General features: G+C 33.1%; 1 protein-coding gene across 1 annotated transcript in view; it reads left to right on the top strand.

The window, feature by feature from the left end:
- LOC149487837 (NADH dehydrogenase [ubiquinone] flavoprotein 2, mitochondrial-like) overlaps positions 1-16,718 on the top strand; it is a 32,075-nt gene extending 15,357 nt beyond the window's left edge. Inside the window, exons 2-5 of the mRNA XM_089696537.1 lie at positions 12,162-12,349; positions 15,598-15,805; positions 16,096-16,172; positions 16,592-16,718. Of these exons, the coding sequence (XP_089552663.1) occupies positions 12,162-12,349; positions 15,598-15,805; positions 16,096-16,172; positions 16,592-16,718 (600 nt within the window). The remainder of the gene's footprint in view (positions 1-12,161; positions 12,350-15,597; positions 15,806-16,095; positions 16,173-16,591) is intronic.
- The last annotated feature ends 7,858 nt before the right edge of the window (positions 16,719-24,576 follow it).

Below are 24,576 nucleotides of genomic sequence, written 5' to 3'. Positions count from 1 at the left end.
CCATCCATTTAAAAAATACTATGCATATTCTAAGCAAACCCGGTTTCGTCTTGTAAACAGATTTATTTATTTACACTTTATTTTGCTGGCGGATACATCCTTACAATTAAATCTTCAAAGTATAGGTAGGTATATTAACCAAAACAGTTACATATGATAGTACCTAATGGTAAGTAAAAACACAGTAATTTTAATAGCTATTTTGCATATACATAGTAGGTACTAGATCGAACGTTAACGTTACGAAAGTAGATTTACATGTCAAAATAAAATCCTTCGCTCATGATAAAACAGCCAGCTGAAAGGTTCGGATTCCGATGCATGAAATTGTTTTTAAAACCCGACTACGTTTTAATATTTCATTCGATATGAGGTAGCGTTTCATCTTAGCATACGATGTTCATATTCCGACGCTTCTCAAAGCGCCTGCCGGGACAGATAACACTGTAAATGTCAATCTCTGTAGGTCTGCTTCATTTTGAGAGGATCAAAGTTACGAGTGGGGATTATAAGGGTCTAAGATAAGCTTATTTTCTAAATCCTAAATTTGTACCTAGCTCCTTTGTTGAGAAGATGATGATTCTACTTTTTGTAAATGTGCCCAAGGATTCTCGGATTTATTTCGCGAACGAAGATTAAAGAATGGAGTTTAAAAATGTAATCTATGTATTTTGTGCGAAACGTTTTGAAACTTGGGTTTATGAAGAGAACATTTCTGAATTTAAATATTTCAGATTAGGAAGTGGGTGCCACATCAGTTGTAAGTGGAGCACTAGTAAGAGATAACAGAAAAGTCAATGAAGTCAAACTTATATTACACATTGGATTAACTTATTTCGTGTGTTATGTAAGGCTTTTTTTCTCTGCTATGAATGATTTGACAAATGTCTGCAGGTATAATACAGTTCTTTTATATTTAAAAATAACGTTATTTTAAGAAAACGGTAAAATAATAAATGTCAGGATTACCTTGATATCTCTCAATGTTATGGGTCGCATTCATTCGTTCCGTAGGACGTAAATATCACAGAAATCCTTGGAGGTTATCAATCTCCATGACGTGTAAAACCGTTTGAGGCTTTTTCTAATTAAAGCTGAAAAATGTAATCTTTAACGGAATGAAAGGCAATCTCATTTCGCTGCATGCATACGTTAATTACTTTATAACACGTTTATCCTTGACAAGGGTCACCGGTCAGGAAAAAGCAAACGCTCACAATGTGCACACCAATTTTATTTAGCGCTTTTCCTATTTGAATATTTATAAGAACGGTGTACCAATTGATGAAAATAAATATTTAAACTTTTAAATGGTTTCTATACTTTATCAACATAAATAAAAAATGTAACAATGTCTGTAACAAAATTGGCAGTTTGAGGAGCAGAGAAGAGACATGTTTGATGTAGTTAATTGGTATAAAGGTTTGGTAAGTTCTTGGCACCCGCGGCTTTATATTACCTACGACCTAACAAAAAAGATCGAACAATCTTACCTCCTGTAAAGGAAACGATTAATTAAGTATTATACAAGACATCAAAAAAGATTTATGTAACAAAAGCATTGAATATTATAATATAATTTATTGTTTGAAATCCCGTTGTTCGTTTCGGTCTAACGCTAATTTTATTAACAGTTTCATCAACAAAGTCCAATCCACTCTCATTTAAGTTAAACATTTATTGTTGTAAACATGGTAAACTTTGTAATTGTTTTCTATTACTTGTTGATAAATAAATACGATCACAATCGGTTAATATAACGTAAAGGAAGTTGTTTAAAGTTTAAATGGAAAAGTTTTACTTCGGAACAAGCTGCTGGAGTGCACTGTTAAAATGTTTAAGTTTTTCTCTTTTAAACATCGAGGCTTCTTTTAGACCGCGTTTTAAACCAATCCTCTTTATTATTCAATTTGCATTTAATTAAATTGTCTGCATATATAATATTCAGCGTCGAATTGATTTATTCCGAGAGGAATTAACAAGGATCGTTAGGGATTTTCAATTCAATATTTAAATGTTCTTTTATATTTCGAGGTAAAAATCTTACTTTCAGTGTCGTTCTTGCGTCCCTCTTTCCTTAATTGTCTCATAAAACAATAGGGATGAATCGTTTTGCGTCCCTCTTTCTCGCATTTTCTTACTATGTTTCACAACCGATTGAACACCGGGGTAGTCTATAAAACTCCGCATTATGCGTATATACCATTTACTAATAGTTCCAATCACATTATGTACAAATAAATTTATCGCCTGTATTCTAATGTGTAGTTTACCTACCATGGAAACTCAATTGGTATATTATACTTTTTAAGTTACCTTGTAATACTTTATCCAAAACGGTTGGTATAAGATTTTTTATACACAAATACTAATAGCATTTACTATATTTTATAAAGTTGCGTTCAACATTATGAGACTTTTTTATTTTGTCACCATAAACATTCTGTGAATTAAGAATGAACTATAAAATTAGAAATTGAGTACTCAATTTCCAACATTTCAAGAGTTTATCTCTCTCTGTCTATCTTATAGGTTATTTCTATTATCATAAGAGTGCATTATTAGAACAAATATCTAGAAGATTCGATGGAAAGGGTTCGAGGAAACTCGATCGCGTAATACGAGTAAGGGTTGCGGAGAGATTCTGATGTCAGGGCACTTTTAGGAGACTCCTTTCATTGCGTCAGCTTTATCCGGGGCTAAAATAATTTCACTTGAGCTTTGGCTACACGGGTTTTGTCCTGGAAAATAATAGAATTTTTAATTAATTGATTTAAGACTTGGATTTGTTGGCGGTTATTAATTTTAATTTTGATGGTTTTTAAACAATGTAATTATATAAAGACGCCATTCTGTATCCTTAGGACGTTTTGTGTCATTTTTTTATGTGAAAACTTTTGTTATTAATTTATTAGTGCAACTCTACAACGTGTTTCTTTCAATCAACATAAACAAAAACCTTAAAATGTTTAAATTGGTAAAACATGCAATTACGATAAAATGCTGCTTTTCTTTAAAAGTTTGCACTTTGTCTTAGCTATACACGCTGTATATCTAGAGGTCTGGCTTACATCTCCGCTAAATAATGATCATTCTGTAGACTGGACTCACTGTCTTGTCCAATAACTAAAGATATGTATAGTTAATTCTTACGTTGCTTTGTTCCCGGGAATTTTTCTAAACCTATTTTTAATAAGAAGATATTAAATAAAAGTACTTTGGATTTCAATGGCTGCTCTAGGGATGAATTAATCAATGTTTCAATTAATTCATCCTTAGTACAGAATTATTTCAATTCATATTTCTATCAGGAAGTAGGCTAACTCGTAGTCTAATGATCTTATCATAAAAGACACAGACATAATATCACGTAATAATATTTACTTTTTGTTGAATTGTTTTGCTAAAGTTTAGGAGAGTTCGTAAAAATTTCGTAGTTTTTATTCTTGTTAATTGTATGGTTAGTTTGTGTTATGTTTTATGACTAGTTATATTATACCTTTTTCATGTATTTATTTTCTGAATTGAGAAAAATATATTTCATAGTTTCTTGTCGTCTTTATGAACTTGTTAAGATAAAAATAAACAAGACTTGTTTTGTTAAATATTTATAAGCTCTGAATTAATCGCATTAGTCACGTTCGAAATGAAAATACTTGTAGTTGTTTGAAAAATGTTTCAATGAAACAAGTAAAAGGAACGGCGAAGTCAACAACAAATTGATTTTCGGATGAAATATTAACGTCTTGTTTTCCTCGAAGCACGGACTTATTAAAAACAAAGTTTCTGTAACATGTTCGGTCGTTTACGGTAATAAATTGGAGGTATTTGTCAAGTACTTAAAAACATCTTTGTTTCTGCAAAAAATGTAGATAGAGCGCAGTCGGGTTTCATTACAGCAAAATGTACCTAGAGGTAAATTGATAGGTAGTTCTCATTGACCAAAAGCCTGGAGGCTAGCACTAATAGTCCTGATCGTATAAAGCTAAGGCAACCAGTTCAATAGTTTCTAATTTATATTATGCTTTAAAGATAGTATATAGATATCACATACTAGATATTACATCAATTGCTCGAAACTCAATGTAAAAAATAGAATCAAACATTATAACAAAAAATCATCATAATATAAACTAGGCAAATTTTCACCGTTGTTTATTAAAAACGTTAATGGTGATGTGTATTTATCGATTTTTAACGTCAAAACTTTTTTTGCGGGTTTTACACAATACAATTGAAGAAAATTGACGTTTTAAGATATACGAAACGTGCGAAACACTTCAATTGATAACTTTTGAATACAGTATAATATAATGCTCGAACATATTTTATCGAACCATAATACAGCAGCGTATACAAACATTATTCTAAACATATCGAAATAAGGGTCAGTAGGTTGCATCGATAAACATCACTTACGATGTTAAAACCGCTTAAGCTGTGCTTCATCGGTGAATTTCTATGAGGTCAATAACGTACCCGAGATATTTGCTTCGGCGGCTTTACGGGAACGATCCTCTATATTGCATCCAGCGATATTAGTAGCTAGTGATCCGACAACTACCACCTTTTAGTATCACTTTCCGATATCCGCTAATAACGCCCCAGTTGCTAACAGGCTTAAGCCTTAAGATTCTACAATACAGGTATTACGAAATAAATTTGAGCGCTGTTTATTTAGTTCAACAAGTTAAGGGCTTTAAGCTGATGAAATTGCTGTGAGATAGAGGAAAATAAATGTATTTAAGCCACAGATATAAGCTCTTTATATAAATTCTATTTTGCTTCTTGTCATAGAAAATTAAAAGCAATTCAGAGTCAACTGTCAGATATTGTGAAGGGGAATAAATATTGGTTGTTGACTGTCACACATGTTTATACATACAATTTATGATGATACTGATTAGAAACAATTTACGTATCGTAAGTATTTCAGTCCTCTTATTTTCCTTTTTAAATCGTAAAGTCTTAAATACTTTTAGAAAAATACTATACAGAAGCGAATGCGTTTCTTGTGCCCACACTGTTTCTAATTCTCATATTATTATAATGTTCATGTATTTCCTGCGTTGTCTAGATTCCACGAATGCGACAGTTTTCCAGCTCGAAAAGCCTTCGAAGTGAAGAGCTTAATGTTCACCGCGATAGCAAAGATAACCACGCGGGCACGCCCTTTGAGTTTACGGAGGCTAATCTGACGGTAAATGTGGAGCATGCATTATAACGGGATTATAATATGCATTTTGGGATACATTTTATTTGGCTACATTATACCACACATGAAAAATAAATAGTAATAAAATGGTGAAAAAAATGGGGCCATATTATCCAGACTAATATTATAAATGCGAAAGTAACTCTGTCTGTCTGTCTGTTACTCAATCACGCCTTAACTACTGAACCAATTTGCATGAAATTTGGTATAGAGATATTTTGATACCCGAGAAAGGACATAGGCTAGGTTTTTTATCCCGGAAATCCCACGGTAACGGGATTTCTTTGTAAAAGTAATTGAAAATAACACAAGAGATAGGATTGTGATACATTTAAATGTTATGTGTATAACACCATTAAAAAATATCAATCCAATTATTTGCTTATAATAAAACAAGCTAAACTAGAATATGATAAACTAAAATTCCTCGGTTTTCGAAATTCGATATAATTCTACTCTAGTGACTCCCACCTGCGTTCCACTGCACATATCCTGATGAAATATACTCGTCTGATCTGTATTGTAATATGAAATAACATACTCGTGTTTCTTATGTAGCGATACGTATAGGAAACACTCCAAAATTTGAACAAGATGACGACTCACTGCCTATATTAAAGAGATAAAGTAATATAGGAAAGCTGTAAAATCCTTACATTAATGTGTATAGAAACAAATTCAAAAGCGAATTCTTGCATCTATTTGAATGATCTCATGATTAATTAATCTTAGGATGAAGGCACATTCTGAACGGGGCAATTATGAATTTAAATTTAATTTCGTACAGGTATTAATCGTAAATCATGGCTTGCGAATATTACTTTTCAATTTAACAAATGAGTACATTAAATTTAATATCTGTTATAACACAATAAATTATCTGTAGTCGGAAATATAGTGGCAGAATATAACATTAACACTTTATTATCAATCTTTGACCGATCGGTTAAACTGTTTACGTCGTATAAAAGTAGCTCTGAGAATTATTTTCTATAACTTCAACAAAACGTGTGTCTATCAGTATAAATATCGACGAAAGTGTTCATAAAGATATACTTCATTACTATAGTGTATAATAACGTAATCAAGATAAATACTATTAATGTAAATTAATGTGTGTTTCAATAGAACAAAATAGTGAAGGGTATTAGTAAACTCGCGTGCGGCACCGTGTGACTAACAATCAATCCTAACGCCTCACGGCAATACGGCGAATATCGCGTGCGGTCAGCGCCTGAGCGTCGCAGTGACGCATACAGCGTTCATTGTCTCATTGACCAAAGATTAAAAGAAACAGAAGCGGTGAGTTACTACTTACTCCCTATCGATTACGAAGTTCTGTTTTTATTATATATCAATAAAATAAGTTTTTCTTTTATACTTGAATCTTAAAAATGGTTGTGAAGAAATGTAGTACATGTTTGAAAAATGTAACTAGAAAACTACCTGGACTGGAATGTAGTAGATGTTCTAAAATTGTTCATGCAACTCCGGAATGTGCGAAATTAAGTAACAAGCAACTGATCACTCTACGGGCTTCAAATAGCTTAGAATGGAGCTGTGAAAATTGCCTTAAGAATATCTCTAATCGCTCCTCCTTCTTCACTCCCGAGGAAGAAAGTGAGGATGAAGACAATGGAGACGAAAACCCTAAATTAGTGAGTGTGGACATCAAAAAGCTACTGCATGATATAAGCCAAGAAATAAAAAAATCTATTAGGGAGCAACTCGAGGACTTTCAAAGGGCTCTCACTTTTGCCACTGATGAAGTCGCTGATATGGGAGTTAAATTGGAGTCTCAAGAAACTAAGATAAAGAAACTGGAAAACCGTAACATGGAACTATGTAACCAAAACAAAAATCTAGAACTCCGTGTGGCTGCCCTCGAACAGCACATTCAAAATACTGAGCAAAAAAACCTTTGTAATGCATTAGAGATTGCGGGTATTCCCAAACTACCGGAAGAAAATCTCAAATCTATCGCTACTTCCATTGCAAATAAACTAGACATCAAGGTCATAGATATAGAATCTCTTCGTCGATTGCCTGGACGCAATGAGAAACCAGGACAGATTTTTGTAGAACTAAAAAGTCCCGAGATGCGTGACCAGTGGGTTGCGGCAGCTAAATCTAAAGAAATATTTGTCAAGGACCTGAAGCTCCCAACGTGCACTGCTTCTACTGCTGCAGAACGTATTTACATACGTGAGGCCCTAACATCTAATATGAAAACGGTATTGTATAATGCTAAACACAAATTACGCGGAACCTACAAATACGTTTGGCTTAAGAGGGGCAGAATATATGCAAAGAAAGCCGATGGAGATAAGGCTCATATAATTCGTTCCGTAGCTGATATTGAATCTCTACTAAAATAGATAATACAGCTTGTTACTCAAGTTTAGTTTCTAGTTTAGTTTAGTACTTTGTTTGTCTAGTATTTATTACCTATGGCTTTATGTAATACAAGTAATAATAACCCAACAGAATTATTGGATTGTATAGATATAGATAGCTTTTTGAACAAGTTGCCATATACGAAATATCAATTTTTATGCATGCATGTTAACATACGCTCAATGTATAAAAACTTCTGTAAACTTCTGCAAATAACTAGTTCCACCATGTTTGTATTCGACCTGATTGTGGTATCAGAATGTTCCATATCAACCGGGGTCTCCAACCTATTTAATATACCTGGCTATGTAATGTACTCAAAACTACGCGATAATAAGAGAGGTGGTGGTATTTTAGTTTATGTTCGAAATTATTTAAAATTTACCGAAAAAACTGTACCTAGTAATACATTTGAAAACTTATGTGGAACATTAAGTTTAGGGAATAAATCGATTGAAGTTGTCGCAATATACAGACCACCATCACTAAATAAAACACAATTTATCCATGAACTACGCAAACTATTATCTGCAATAGACAAAAGAACGTGCAAAGATGTCATACTATTAGGAGATATTAATATTGACCTAAAAGACTCTAAAAGTGACACACGTGATAATTATCTTGACATGCTCTCTGAATTTGGTTTAATGTGTGGCATATCAAACTACACACGCATAGAACCTCGGGGTAGCAAGATCACAAAATCTTGCATTGACCACATCTTCACTCGCTCAGATGACACGTCATACACTGCAGCAGTTGACACTGTGCTAGCTGATCACAAAATCGTGCTGCTGGCTTGCATATATCCAGAGACGTTAGCTCGTCGCGGCACTACAAAACCAAATAGGGTTACTCGAACACGATTTGAAGCATTAAAAAATATAGATTTTGAATGCACTAACCATATGAAGAGCCCCGAAGAAATATACAATTACATACATACCCAATTCAAATATGCGTCCACTGAATACGTTGATAAAAAACATAACAAGTTAAATACACTTCAGTACTACGGATGGATGAACGAAAATTTAAATAAATTATGTAAAAAACGCGACTACCTGTTTCATAAATGGAGAGCTGATCCAAACAATAATATTCTCAGACTCCAATATACCAAAGTTAGGAACAAAACCAATAAACTACTCGAATATTACCGAAATAAATACTATGTGAATATAATTAAAACTAACTATGGTAACACTACTAAATTATGGCAATTAATAAATAATATTTGTGGCAGGGAGTCAAAAAATATAGATGACTCAATTCTTAAAGCATTTGAAGCCCAAAATATATCAGGAAAACAAATAGCAAATAAATTCTCCTTTGAATTTAATAACTCTATAAAAAATATCATTCCGAACTGTACTGAGCGCCTATTTAAACAATCAAAAAACGTCCCGCCAAATGTATGTATGAGATTCCAAAAAGCAAAACATAATAAGGTTTCCAGTGTTATTAAAAACTTACACAACAAAAAAAGTCCGGGTATAGATGGAATAAGAAACGTTGATGTTAAATGTATTTCGGAAAATATTACTACTGCTATAGTCAACCTAATAAACATCTCGGTTCAGACAGGTATATATCCCGATAAACTAAAAGTAGGTTGTATCCGACCAATATTTAAAAAAGGGGCACACGACAATCCTGTGAACTATAGACCAATTACATTACTATCGGCAATTGATAAAATCGTCGAAAAAGTTGTTAGTGACCAAATATATAAATTTTATAACGATAATAATATAATTTCTGATAACCAATACGGCTTTCAACCTGGAAAAAGCACCAATGCCCTTCTATCGGACTTTACTGATACTGTTAACCTAAATCTTAACGAAAAAATGCATATACTGGTGCTATTTATTGATTTTTCTCGCGCTTTCGAAACACTTGATCATAAGGAACTAATATGTAGACTGGAAGATAGTGGACTGGCGGGCAGCTTACTGGCGTGGTGCAACAGTTATCTTCAAAATCGCAACAACTTAGTCAGAATTGGTAGTACATACAGTGATGCTACAAAGGTTGACATGGGAACAGCGCAGGGTTCTGTGTTGGGCCCCTTACATTTCCTGGCATACGTCAATAAAATGGGAGAAGCAATAGAGCATTCTAAGATATTCCAGTTTGCCGACGATACATGCCTTGTAGTAACTCATAAAAACATTGACATAGCTATGAATCTGCTTCAACACGACTTTGATAACTTATGTAGATGGTGTCACGATGCTGGACTGGTAATAAACGCACGTAAAACGAAGTTAATGCACATTAAATCCCCCCACATTATTGGTGATCTTTATCAAAGTATTAAAAATCACACACATAAGTGTATGCATTGTAAACCGCGTGCGACAACATGTCAATGTGAAACTGTAGAGGCTGTCGACTCCTACACTTACCTAGGTTTAACTATTGATAATAGATTCAACTGGAGGATGCACATCGAAAAAGTGTGCAATAAACTGCGATCTTTTCTGGCAATCTTGTATGTAATTAAAAACAGATTACCATACGAAACAAGACTGTTGTTGTACAATGCTCTTGCTGACTCCATAATATCATACGGCCTAACTAGCTATGGTAGGACTCACAAAACATACTTAAAAAGAATTCTGAATCTACAAGTTCGAATTCTTAAAATAATAGTGTCACCACAAATAAAAATGAAATTTAAAAATGATACCTCAAAACTCTTCAAACACTGTAATGTCCTGCCAGTTAATTACAAATTTGAACTTCAATTGCTCAAGGAAAACTTTTTCAAAACAAAAAATCAAATAATAAACTCTAAGGGCGCGTTCCCACCGTGTCGTGACGACAGATAATCGTGTAGTTTTAAGTGTCGTGGCTTATATGTTTAAATGGAGGTGTTCACATTTAGAACGACACAATTTACTGTCGTCTACGACAGTTTTTGCAGTGACGACACTTTGTCGTGACAGTGGGAACGGCAAACACGACAGTCGTAAAACGATAAAAAAATCGTGGACGGCAACTGTATGACGTCCATTGAACTCAGGAGAGTAAACGCACTAGTAATCACCAAGCGAACGCAGAGGCGACTAGATTTGTAGCTTGCTTATGATGTGTAAACGACAAAGCGTCTGCCAGGAAACGATAAAATGTCGTCGCGATCCAATGGGAACAGCTAGATACGACAGTCGCTAAACGATAAAAAATGTTGACGACAAACAATCGTTATAATGGGAACAGGTAGAGACGACAGTCGTCGAACGATAAATTAGTCGTTACGACATAGTGGGAACGCGCCCTAACTGCTACCACACACGTAACACAACACTTAAGAATTTAACTAAACCATTCTCAAAAAACATGTATGGTCAACGTCGTACCGCGTACTTGCTACCGGATATATTGAATGGGTTGGATATTAAACTAAGAAATAGTATTAATGAAATAAATATCAAACGTAAACTCAAGCAATATTATATAGCCCAATTATAGTTATGTATATTAAAGTTATAAAATGTGTCTTCATACTATGTAAACATTATATAGTCTTCACTTATAAAAATTGTTAAACAGTTAAACCGAAATTGTCATTATATAAATACGAACATCACTATAAACCTCAGTGGTTTTTTAAGTCACAACTGTACACTTATGTTTGTAAACCTTATTGTTTCTGATAATAAATAAAAAAAAAAAAAAAAAAAAAATTTACTGGGTTTAACAACTGTACATTACAAATTTAATTTTGTAGACATTTATTTTGCACATTTGTTGTAGAATGTGATATTTTATCGTACTCGACACATTGAGTGCAATATTAAAAATTATTTATAATTATATATGGCTGGCAAATGTTAATGCGGCAATCATCAATTTTGCATTGAACAAGGTTGAAATATTCGCATAATTAACATCGATTCATTGTAATTATATGTAATTACATGCATCGTTTGTAATCAACGTATTGCACTTGACTGAACTCGAACATGTTTATAATTTAATAAATACAATTTGACGCCTCTTCAATAAAAACTTGATCAAAAACTAATATATTGGGTTTTATTATGTAAGCTTAGTTTCCTTCATACAAATTTACAGCAGTTCTTGTACCCATCTAGTTTCATTATATTAAGATAACACCCAAAGCTTTGCAAGCTTCTCTGCTTTCTTTAATGTTTTTAGGTTATAGCAAACTTTTAACTATTTCTTTATGACTTATGAGACTGTAACAAAATAAGGATGGGTAGTATCTTATATTTATTTTAGAAATAAACACTTTACAGCGAATTTAATATAACACAAGCTTTCACAACGTTTCAAATATTTTACAGTGAGCGTAGTGACGTTTTAACAAGACTACCCGGCCTGTAGTTTTCATTTAATTTTAGTAGCTGATTCCCGTAGGGCGTAGACTATTCTTTTGTAATAAAGATACCAAATATTATGTAGTTACAAGTGGTATAAGTTCTGTAACTTATATATGACTTCCTTTTATATTATGAACGTATAAATGTATGACTAAATTCGTGTATATCAAAATAAGATTGCATCTTTCCAGAGATTATGTGCGATAATACAGAACTATCCCGTGGGTTGCGAGCGGTCAGCGCTCGGGGCTGCCCTGGACATCGTACAGAGGCAGATGGGATGGATCCCGATATCAGCCATGCACCGGGTGGCAGAGATCCTCAATGTGCCCCGCGTGAGGGTGTATGAGTGGGCCACGTTTTATACTATGTGTAAAAGGTTTGTTCAAAGCGTGCTTCGTGCGTGCGTGTAGATGCAGGTAATATCGTTATGAAAAGAGAATGGACATAGGAGTTGAAATCTACGTAATTAGCTAGCTCTAGCGTATATCATTTTAGTTTTAATCTAAATTTTATACCTATGTCTTTGCACCTGGTTACGCTAGGGCAACGTATTTATTTTACTTTTCAAAATCTTTAAAAGTTAATGTTAGTAGATATGTTGTAAATGAAGTTAGATAAATTCAACAAACCAAAAGTCAATAAAGTCCTTCAGCATTTCTTCAGTTATAAGTTGTTAAGGCAAATTACACGAATTTCTTTTATACAGGTAGGTATATAAAGAGAAACATTGAACTTAAATATTATAAAGGATAAATTACTTAAAAAAATCACATTCATATTGATTCCTATAATTATGATAACGTAGTATATTTCCATGATTTCCTGAAGAGTTACTAAAATGATTTTGATAGATCATTGAGACCACTAGTTACATCCGATTTGGGCACTCAGTGCACTGATTAAAACCTCAATCGGTATTATAATGAGTACAAGTGCGTGTATTTATGTTAATTTTACATTTTCTGCTTCAATACAAATAATTTGCATGAAATTTATTCGTCAATCAAGTCATATTATTGACAAAAATACATACAAATGTTATATAGGTTGTAACTATTTTTTAGACAAAGTTTAGTCATAAGAAAACCTTTATAACTTCTATTAGACTACAAGCCCGCATAGGACAAAAATATGGGTCAAATGAACCACCAGGGGACATATCTAGAACGATAGCAGAGCAAAAAATAATAAGATTCATCACTATGCCGTCACTTGTAAGCTGTCCAACTGAGTGCAGATGAGAATTGAAAAGTACAGGTAGACTCGGTAAATTTTGGTCATATATTTTTGTACGGCATTCTTAACCATCGATAGATCCATTAAAAATAATAAGAAACCGCTCAGTGCCGTACAAAAATGGTGGTCCACCAAGTCGGAATTTTTATTTAATTTCCGAGAGTTACCGGGGGTAAATTTGGTCATTTGACCATGTACGGCATCTGTGTCATACTATTGCTATACTGCTTTTAATCTATTATTCCGCAACGCCGTACAAAAATCATGGGGACAAGGGGAAAAAATCGAGAGTTGCAATCCCCTCTCTTTCCCCACTCCAGGGGGTCATTTGACTAAGTACGGCTTCGGTTCCAAAACATTATCTAGCACTCAAAAGTACTATTAAAAGCAATGCCGTCAAAAAATAATTGTTCTTTTAAATGTATACCAATAATCATCTTAATTTCATCGAATTCTTGATATAAAGAGCTGTAAGGTCATTTGACCCTGTACGGGTACTTTTTTTTTACATGATATTGTAAAATTCAATTGTTGTATAGTATTGCCGTTCAAAAGAAACCGTTCTAAAAAAAGTTATAGAGAAATGCAAAACCAGAAATTTTGTTAAAGTTTAAACATCGTAGATTAATGAAATATAATAGTTTTCTACACTTTATCCGTTGTTCTAAATAGTATTAACATAGATAAATTAGGAAAAAACGATGCCGTACATTTTTGTGCAGACCACATCTTTTAGGCTGATGAAAGCGACGAAAGCTACAATTTTAAGGGTGCTTTATGGCCATTTGATACAGTACGGCATTAACATATTTTTACCCAACTACGGCAAAGCAAAAGGAGGGTTATGGTTGTTTACAGGTCATGTATGTATGTTCATCTATTCCCTCGTAACTTCTTAACTACTTATCAGAATTCGACAAATGACATATCATTAGAAGCGTCTGAATTGTTCACTGGATAACCAGCGACCAGCTAGCTAAAGGCTATATGGGGTTTCACAAAATCTAATGTGGCGCCCTCTAGCGGACAAAACATACAGAGTAAAAAAATAAAGTTAAGATAAATATTATGCAGTGTTTGGTATCATTTGAAAGCGCTTTACTTGTACATTTTGAATATGTATATATTACTAGCATTTGCTTGTGACTTTACCTGTATTCATGGACTGATTGCAATTCACATCTTTTCGTTCATAGCTTTTTTAACTATTAGTTCATCAATTTAACGGAGTCCATTCCACCTGACTCCGACTTTCCAAGGTGATAATTAACCACCTCGAGCTTCTTAATATTAATGTATATTTATATTTTATTATAAAAATATAAAGCAAACATTTCGTTATATGGATTTTTTTCTTTTTCAGATTTTTCCCCTTTGAACCAACGAAAATATACGGCACATGAAAAAATATTATCTATGCATAAAATACTTTAAAAATAAATTTATTTCGTGTTGTGTCAAATGACCCCCTGGAGTGGGGAAAGAGAGGTGATTACAACTCTCGATTTTTTCCCCTTGTCCCCATGATTTTTGTACGGCGTTGCGGAATAATGGATTAAAAGCAGTATAGCAATAGTATGACACAGATGCCGTACATGGTCAAATGACCAAATTTACCCCCGGTAACTCTCGGAAATTAAATAAAAATTCCGACTTGGTGGACCACCATTTTTGTACGGCACTGAGCGGTTTCTTATTATTTTTAATGGATCTATCGATGGTTAAGAATGCCGTACAAAAATATATGACCAAAATTTACCGAGTCTACCTGTACTTTTCAATTCTCATCTGCACTCAGTTGGACAGCTTACAAGTGACGGCATAGTGATGAATCTTATTATTTTTTGCTCTGCTATCGTATCTAGAACATATCTATATCATACATATCTAGAAGATATGTCCCCTGGTGGTTCATTTGACCCATATTTTTGTCCTATGCGGGCTTGTAGTCTATATGTACGATAAACGAAATTTAGTCTTATAGCATTCTTTTCTTTGAAATTTACACAAATTTTACAGTATTATGATTATTATTGCTTAATAATATAATAATAATATATTCCCATGAAATTTTGCACAAGTTCTACTACAGTTGAAACTACTTAAAGTTATTATTGATTCAGAACTAACAATCAATAGTTCTAGTCTCTTTGTGCTAAGGAACCTCATTCTCGAACTTAGTGGCTGCATCAATAGCTCTTCTATCTAAGAAATTACTCCTTTGTCAGAGAACATTGGCAAAAAGCGAACCCCTTTTTGCAGAAAACTTTCTTCCGATCAGTGAGAGTGCTAATGATTCATTTTGTTGTTGCATTCCTTATTATTTACAAGTATTTCCTTAAAACTGTATTTACTACTATTCTTTATAATATAACTTTGATGTTATAGGCGCTATAGAGGAAAATTTAACATAAAAGTTTGCGTGACAACACCGTGCATGCTTCGCGGTTCTGACGTCATTCTCCAAGCCGTGGAAGAAGCCACATGCTGCTGTGTTGGAGGCCTCTCAGCTGATGGGATGTTCGGAGTGGACACAGTGCAGTGCCAGGGCGCATGCGCCAATGCACCAGTTATAGTTGTTGATGATGATTACTATGTAAGTGAGGCTGAATGCGTGCCAATCTAAATCGAATCATAGAGATTATCTTGGACTATTGATGGTTAGGCGGTCCGTATCGCGTGTTATGCCCGAATGAGTTATCGGAGATGCAGTTAGAGGCTTAAATATGAATGAGCATCCTAATTTGTAAATAAGGAATATGTTATGTTAATATTTTTAAGAGCAAAGCAAAGCCATCTTATTTATAGCGTAGTAACTCAGTAAGTGACTCGATATTTTTTTTAATTATAGGTATATTTTCTAATATGTACATTTGTATTATTTAGGAAGACGTTACAGTTTGCGACGTATATAACATCATTCAAATTCTAAAATGTGGCGGCATACCACCTTGGGGACCGCAGTAAGTTCACAATATAATTTTTAATTTGGATTTTTATTCTGTCACAAATGTTATAAAGATGCCGATAAAAATTGAAGACTAAAATTTTCTATCTATAAAAGCCAGACTGACTCAACGACTCAATTAAGACTAAAGTTGAACTTTAAATTGAGTTATTGGACTAATTAATAAGAGAAAAATGTGAATACTTACTGAAATTTCAATAGAATGAGCGTTTCAAAACTTGAATATATAGTATGTAAGAAGTAAGAAAAATTTACACAAAAATATGAGTCCATTTCTTTAGAGAGTGGTTAGTCATTGTGAGTATTAAAATTAATAAATTTCTTTGGAAACGCATATTAAAACATTGAAGCACTCACGAATATTTTACAAATTAATAATGAATGATGAAATATAATGGTTTAATTTGATTACAGGAGCTGTAGGTTTGTTGCTGAGCCCAGTGCAGGTTTAACTTCTCTGTTGGAGTGTCCGCCACCCCCTGGTTATGGTTTACAACCGGCATTATGCTCCGCCGGACCTTCGCAACCAAAAAAGAAATAAACATTTTTCCATGGTTAATTAGAAGTGTACTGTGTGTAACAGGTGTTATCTATATTAATTAATGTCTGGTTAATAACATATTGTTACATTATATCAATAATTTATTGTAATTCTAACAAATTAAATTCTAAACTACTAAAGAAAGACGCGGGTTTTAGTTCTCGCCTTCGCTTCCGCCCTTGCAATCGAGCTGAGCTATTTTAAGATGATAACAAAGTTATCCATTGAGAAATAATGATTTTGTAGTTATTACTATGTCAGAGAAGAATTTATTAAATCTTACAATAATTATTTAAACAAGTAAAATTTCATTCGTACCTACGCATTAACAATTTAACAATTGCATTAATGTTTTCGTTCCAATGCTCGAATTTAGTATAACCACGGCTCGCTAACATTAGTGTAAAGACAAAAAGTTGGGCATTTATTTAATATTAATAGAGCAAAGCGGCAAGTGGGATTGTTCCCCGAAGGCGAATTTTCGACTTTCCTGCTTCTATGAATTAGCGCAATTAGGTTGCTACGTGGCTTGGTTTCTTATTCATTTTAAGGCTTCCGCTATAATGCTGCGTAATCTCGTTTCATTAAGTAGCCGTATATTTATGTCTGCTTTCGATTTTTCAATAGAGCTTTTCTGTATGAGTAGATGCCTTTTATTAGAGTCGATGTATTTCAGCAACATGTATTGTTCTGTTATTTATGTATCAATTCTTCTGTTCTTCCACAATACTATTATTAGACATCGGATTATATGCACTAACAAAATGCCAAAATATGCATGCAAATATGCACTAAAAAAGGCCGAAATATGCACTAAAAACGACTGATATGCCTAAAATATGCACAATACAAAATCAAAAAACCTTTATTATTTTTATATATTTTAATCAAAGGTTGTACAAAAACAGTGAAATTTTCTTAAAATTAAGTATCTACCTATAGTTTTTTTGCCAATATACAATAATTAAGCATTTTTACCAAATTTTCGAGCGCAAATTTGTGACGTTTGTCACCCGCGAGCCCAGTGTTGCCACCTTAGACCTCTCCGGGCTAAATCTAGCCCTTTTTTTGGAATTCGACCCGTGTTTTAAGTTTTTAGCCCCAATAGGGTAATCTAGCCCTATTTTGAATGGCTCAAAATTTACTTAAAATGGAGAGAGAGGAAATTTTACCATGCCAAAATAGGGTTTGTTTACTCGCTGAGCGTTCTGATTGGCTAATAAAGGTAAGTCAACCAATCAAAACTCCCGCTACTTAACGAAATATGCACGATTGAGGAAAAAGGTTAAAATATGCACTAACGCCGAAATTAGAGAGTTTTATGCATTCGCATATGCAAATATGCAAATGCATATAATCCGATGTCTAACTATTATAAATAGGAAATACTTGTATTCCTGTATGGATGTCACTATTCTCAAAAACTGCTCTATCGATTTTAAAGTTATTTTGCCACTAGAAAGTTCTGTTTTACAAAGTTCTCTAGTCTATTTTATATGCCGGTTTAACGCGGGCGAAGCCGGGACGAGTATTAGTAAGTATCAGTAACTTTCGGTAAACGTCTCAATTTAATACATATTTTTGTTCCTAAATGACAAAAGGAGAATATACTGAAGAAACACAAAGGTACTTCACAAATAACAACAAATAATACCAAAAAAGAAAAAATATAAAAGAAAATCTATTGTGGCGTACAAGCTTATTCTTATAAGGATCTTAACACACTGTTCTCAGGATAAAATTAACATAAATATATGCAATGAATGGCGTTATCGCCTTGTCGAAATTTTACTCCCCTATATTCAAATATTAGCTATAAACTTTCTTCGTTTAAATAACAATGTTTAGATTTTCTTTTTTCTTTGTAATAATATTTTAATGTGTTTGGATTTGTAAAGTTATAACGTAAATTTTGTTATTTTTCGCTATTTTCATTTTCAACTTGGTTTGTAAATGGATGCTTTTCATTTTTAATGAAATAGGTACATAAATTTATGAAATAATTTAAATTCGATAAATTATAGCGCCGCTGATTTAAACGACATTAATAGTTTTCATCAACTGCTTATATTTCTTCCTTAAGCAAGAAATACTTAAGCAATAGAAGTCTGCAAACATATTACCTACTCTATAATTGCCCCACATAAGAGTACAGGACCTCAAACTATTTGAATGAAAGTATCCGCTACTTGTAACCTACAATTTCTGAAACATAGGTACAAACAAACATCACCAAAATCTCAACAGTGAGCTAGCCAAATAATTTACCGACGTAAACGCGCGTAATTAGGCAACCAGTCAATGCATCAATATCGGAACTAATCAAACAGGTAGTAAAACAAAGCCAGATTAAACGTAATCTCGATTGATAGCGATCTATAATTACATGTAACGTGATAAGGTATTTGTAGTGGATCAAGTGGGGTCAAGGGAAGTAAATCTTTGGCCGAGTCTCCGATCGCTTACCCCCGGGACGAGCTCGTGCCGTAATTAAGCAGTTCCCGGCAATCACAAGAGATATTATCTTCGCCACAAACTTTAATTACAGGTGAAACTATCTGTTACAACAATGAGAATTGTTTGGCAATTGCTTCGAGTGGACGGCGATATCTTTCGTATTAGGTGCATTGGGTTCATTCGTTTATGTTTATTGGAAGATAATTGGGGTGTAATGTTTGTACTTATGTTCTTGGTTGAGGTATCAGAGGTTCACTAAATTATATCCATGATTTTGCTAATTGGTATCAATTTTAAATTAATTTGTATTAAAAGCTTGTACATATCCTGTTATAATTATTAAACTTACTATGTGTGTTTAAATTGCTGATTTTCCTTAAGGAATATTAATTTATACGTATTCTTAACTTTTCACGAAATGTTTCCCTGTCTACATACGAATACTTAAAGGGAGATTTATATAAACAAAGAAATTTTTAATAACCGGAAACAAAAAACAGATTCACGTGTATTAGTCCGGGATACATCGCCCATTTTTGCAAGTGATTACTATCAAGCTAATTTTTCGTGAGTAGCTTTATTTTGATGAGATGCCCAATAATTTCATGTACGAAACTCTCGATTGTGGTAGCTTACAGAGGTAACAAGGATAAAAATTTTTGATTTGACGGTTCTCAAATATTTATTACGCAATTTGTAGGACAATATGTCTGTTGAATTATATGTATAAGTATTAAATAAGTGAAAATAAAAAAATCAGCTGGTTAGTAATCATTTATGATGACTTCGTTATCGATACACATTGGAAAGGGGGACTCTTTGATCAAACCATAGATTTTGTAGGACAAATTTTTTTTCGAATAATTTAGATAATTATCTTGAGATTGAACAAAAAAAACATTCAGTTAGTAATTAATATTTGAGAACCATCAAATCAAAATATTTTATCCTTGTTTCCTCTGGTAGCTACCACAATCGAGAGTTTCGTACATGAAATTATTGGGCATCTCATCAAAATAAAGCTACTCACGAAAAATTAGCTTGATAGTAATCACTTGCAAAAATGGGCGATGTATCCCGGACTATATCGTATGAGAGGCATGTGTAAACAGTGGGTCTGCGAAATTTCAATATAAAACTGAAGTCTGTCAAAACGTTGAATAATTTCGGTACATTTCTCGGCTATGGCAAATAAAACGTCCGAATGTTAGGCGGAGTAACGAGATAATGCGGTAGTTAATGTCGGTACCGGAAGCCATGGCTGCTTTGTTATTGCTTTAGGAAGCCGACTTACATTTTACAACGTAATTCGGACATTTGGAAATTATGTCAATTCTACTTTTGTTAAGGAATTTTGTGGTGTACTTTCAGTTAAGCTGGGTGTGCGCTTTGTCTAGAATGTACTCGTCTGAGATAATTTTTCAAAAAGGATGAAAGTAATTGTTAGAACATTTTTCACTGCCATCATAGTTGTCCGAGATAAATGCTGCGATAGAGTCAACAATCTGAAAATTTATTGTATTGTTTTTTAATTTATATTCTATTTATTTGAGTCCCAAAGAGTGAATAACTTAATAGCAATCTATGTTCGGCATATAAATCCTATTACTATTATAAAGGCGAAAGTTTGTATGGATGTATGGATGTTTGTTACTCTTTCACGTAAAAACTACTGAACCGATTACAATGAAATTTAGCACACATATAGAAGGTAATTTGGATTAACACATAGGGTAGGTTTTATCCCGGAAATCCCACGGGAACGGGAACTATGCGGGTTTTCCTTTGAAAACGCGGGCGAGGCTGCGGGCGGAAATCTAGTATTTAATAATTTGAAAATGTGTTTCTATGGTATCCTAATTGGCTACAATAGATAGGTCAAACATATTCTCATATTATTTGAGCAGTTATTTTATATAAAATAAATGCCCTGCGTCAGATTGAATGTAGAAATTTATTGTCATTGATTTCCTATTTCGGTATACAAAAGCTACTTCGCTTTATTTATACCGAAACCCAGGCTCATTGAACCATTTAATCTGCGTAAAGAGTTCTCCGTAGAAAATATCCCACAGAGATCTAAGAAAAATACTCACGAAAAGGTACAAACGCTGTTCTGCTGTTTCATTTGAACCTACACATTATTTGTTATTACGAGCTTTCAGAATGACGGTCCTTTAATAAAAATTAACTTTTATACCTAAGCAAGAATGCGTAAATACGAGTTAAAATTGTATATTTGCAACAATTATTAAAGAGGAAAAAATCTTATTTAAGTGTAAATTATATTTTTATTATTTTCGTTGATTTCATTACTTTTATATTATAGTGCGAATCCTATACATTATTATCATAATCTGCTCAACAGTGGAGAATACAAAAGATGATAATAGTAAATCAAAACGATAAGAGTTGTGTTACGTTTGTACGGCGAATTACCGTGTCCTCGACAAAAATAGGCGATACGTTGTAGTAGATTATTATGATACCTATAGTAAATGTATTATATTTTACAGAGGGCTCTAGATACATACTCTACGTAATTTTCTCTTCTTAAACTTCAAGTTCTTTACATAATTTCCTTTCATAAATAATCAAACGACACATTCAGAATGTTAACTTCGCCACATAATTTAGTATTCTGAAGACGCTTCAACTTTGACGTCTCCTTGCTTTTATTTAATGGTTATGTTTCTGTAATGTAACAATAAAATATATTTGTAATACGTAGTCAACATATTGTGCACAATATGTTGACTGAGCAAACCTTAGAAATCTATGAAGCGATACGCTTTCTTCCCATTGTATGCTGATAACACGAATATGATTTATGGGAACGAACATAAAATCCACGAAGGATTCATACATAGAGGTCATAAAATTTAGACGAGTGATTTATATGGTAAAGTTTTAGGGAATCGCCGTTTTCTGTGACGCGTTTTTTCGAGGGCATTGTTCATCGTTAATCTTGGAAACAAAAACAGCAAGTTCGCGGCGGCGCGTCTGCTCTGGCCATAATTTAGCTGAAACAAGTGCGCACGACATGCGGCCGTGATAGTTTTCTACTTACTTTGCCTAGAAATCATTAGCATAGCTGCATGAAAGGAGTTGCATAGAATCTTTTGTAAATAGTATACTAACTTGGCTTCAAGAATGCTCGATAGATTGAACATTGTCGTGTGTTATTGTGACTACGAAAATGTAACTTTTATTAACGTGATAACGTTTTTAAAATCGTTTTAGTCGTGTGACATGTTCAGAAACTTGTGTCACACCAAAACCTCACGAGCGCGATCGCAGGTATAACGAGAGAGAGACGGACCGATCTCCCGTCTCATCTCGAGCGCTACCACCAATAACACGTAAACATCTTGATCGTAAACCTACTTTACATACAACAAATTTTTTTTAGATGAATATTTTACCGTACCTAATTAATAACAAAAATAACACCAACAAGTTTCCTACATAAATGAGCAAATACTCATGAATGCAATGTATCGAATGTAAATATACAAGTAAGGACCAAGTCTGAAATTTACATAACGTAGAATAGTCAATTTAAAATTGTACTATTTAAATTTTATTCATTTCGTAATATTTCATATCTAAGATGCAATTTGTAAATATGATTATAGTTAATTATTTTATAAGTATTATAATATAACATCGATTAAAATGGCTTCAGTCACTAAATTATTAATCCCATGATATCTTAGCACTTAAGACATAATTTTACGAGACATAATGTTGATTTTATGATCGAAAGTAGGTGGAAACTTATCTACGATGCTTTCCATTATCCTTTTAATAAGCCTGAATAATATATGAGGATAAATTGGAGAGGCTCAAGACTTTCACTTCTAAGAACAAGAAACTATATTTTCAATGTTAGAAAATTTTGATTCTATGTTTCGTCAAAAATACATATTTATAGCATTAAGGAAATTAAATGAATACTACACTACATGAATATTAATTGATTGGCGACAAATGGGTATTAATAGTGGTAATTGTAACATGTAAAAACTCTCTTTTGTTTTAACAACTAAATAATGAAATTACATTCAAATAACGTATGGATTTTAACAGAAAATCGGCAGCAGAATAGACAGATCCATTATAATATTAGCTTTTACGTTAACACGTAACAAGTAATTTATAAGAGTGTTGTTTACCAAATAAAAATAACACGAAAAACAAAACAATCATTGTGTTTGTGCTCAATAATTAATTGGACGCATCAAAATTCCGCTTACAATGTGAAATAAAAATCAGCCGATATTTAAGTAGACTCTCATATTTTGTAATAAAGTGGGGTCTGTAGGCTAATTTACTTGTGCCCATTAAAGTGCAAACGCGGGTTTCGGGTGAAAATTGATGAGACCCTGTACGAGCTATCGATCAAGATTTGTATCCCAATTCTCTTAAAACTTAAGTAAGTCTAGCGAATTGAATAACACATTTATTATTTGCTGAAAGCTCAAGAAACGTAGCGATAAATATGGCACTAAATGCTCATAAAGATATTACCCGGGAGAACTAGTTTTGAAATTGTATCAATTACTTTATATTATTATGCTTTGTTCAATATTCGAAAGATATGAAGTTACGCAGTGGCAAACAATATTTGTTATAATATTTTTTTAAATACATTATCACTACATAGTATAAAACAAAGTCGCTTTCTCTGTCTCTATGTCCGTATGTGTGCTTAAATTTTTAAAACTACGCAATCGATTTTGATGCAATTTGTATTAATAGATAGAGTGGTTCTCGAGGAAGGTTTTAGTATATAATTTATTAGGTATTAGACAAAGCGGGCGAAGCAGCGGGCGGAAAGCTAGTAATATTATATTATAGTCATTTGTGCATGCTTTATAGACAATTAAGCGCCTTATTTTTTATTTTTATATGTTATTAATGTCCAATGTCTAATGCTATATACATTTTACAATATTGAAGGTTTATTTATTTAATTTCTAGCTTGCGTGAAAACTTTCTGAATCACTCTTGATTAGTGTGAAGTTTTAGAGCAACCGCCAGCGCTAGTGAGTATTAAGTAATAGAAACCAATCCTTTTATACCCGGTGATATATGATTGAAGTGCAGGATTCTTCGAAATCTACGGCTTCCTTAATAAGCTACTTATTCGTTGTATAATATGAAAATGTGTAAAACAAAAAGGAATAAAATACACCAAGTTTAATTATTGCGAATATAATATAGTTAACGGCTAACGCGATGAATTATAAAATCAAGGAATACTGCCAAATATTGTCCAAGTTACCTAAATTTTTTTGTTTATATTTAGAAAATAAAACGATAAATTCTGTCGTTACAAATTATTTAATACAACGTACAACCCGCTACAAATATAAAATTATTTCATATATTTGTG

The sequence above is a fragment of the Colias philodice genome, chromosome 6 (genome assembly GCF_061535455.1).
Source record: "Colias philodice isolate Cphi_HAF_F1 chromosome 6, ilColPhil1 Martin Lab GWU primary, whole genome shotgun sequence".
NCBI lineage: Eukaryota > Metazoa > Arthropoda > Insecta > Lepidoptera > Pieridae > Colias > Colias philodice.
This window is presented reverse-complemented; position numbering and strand designations above follow the sequence as displayed.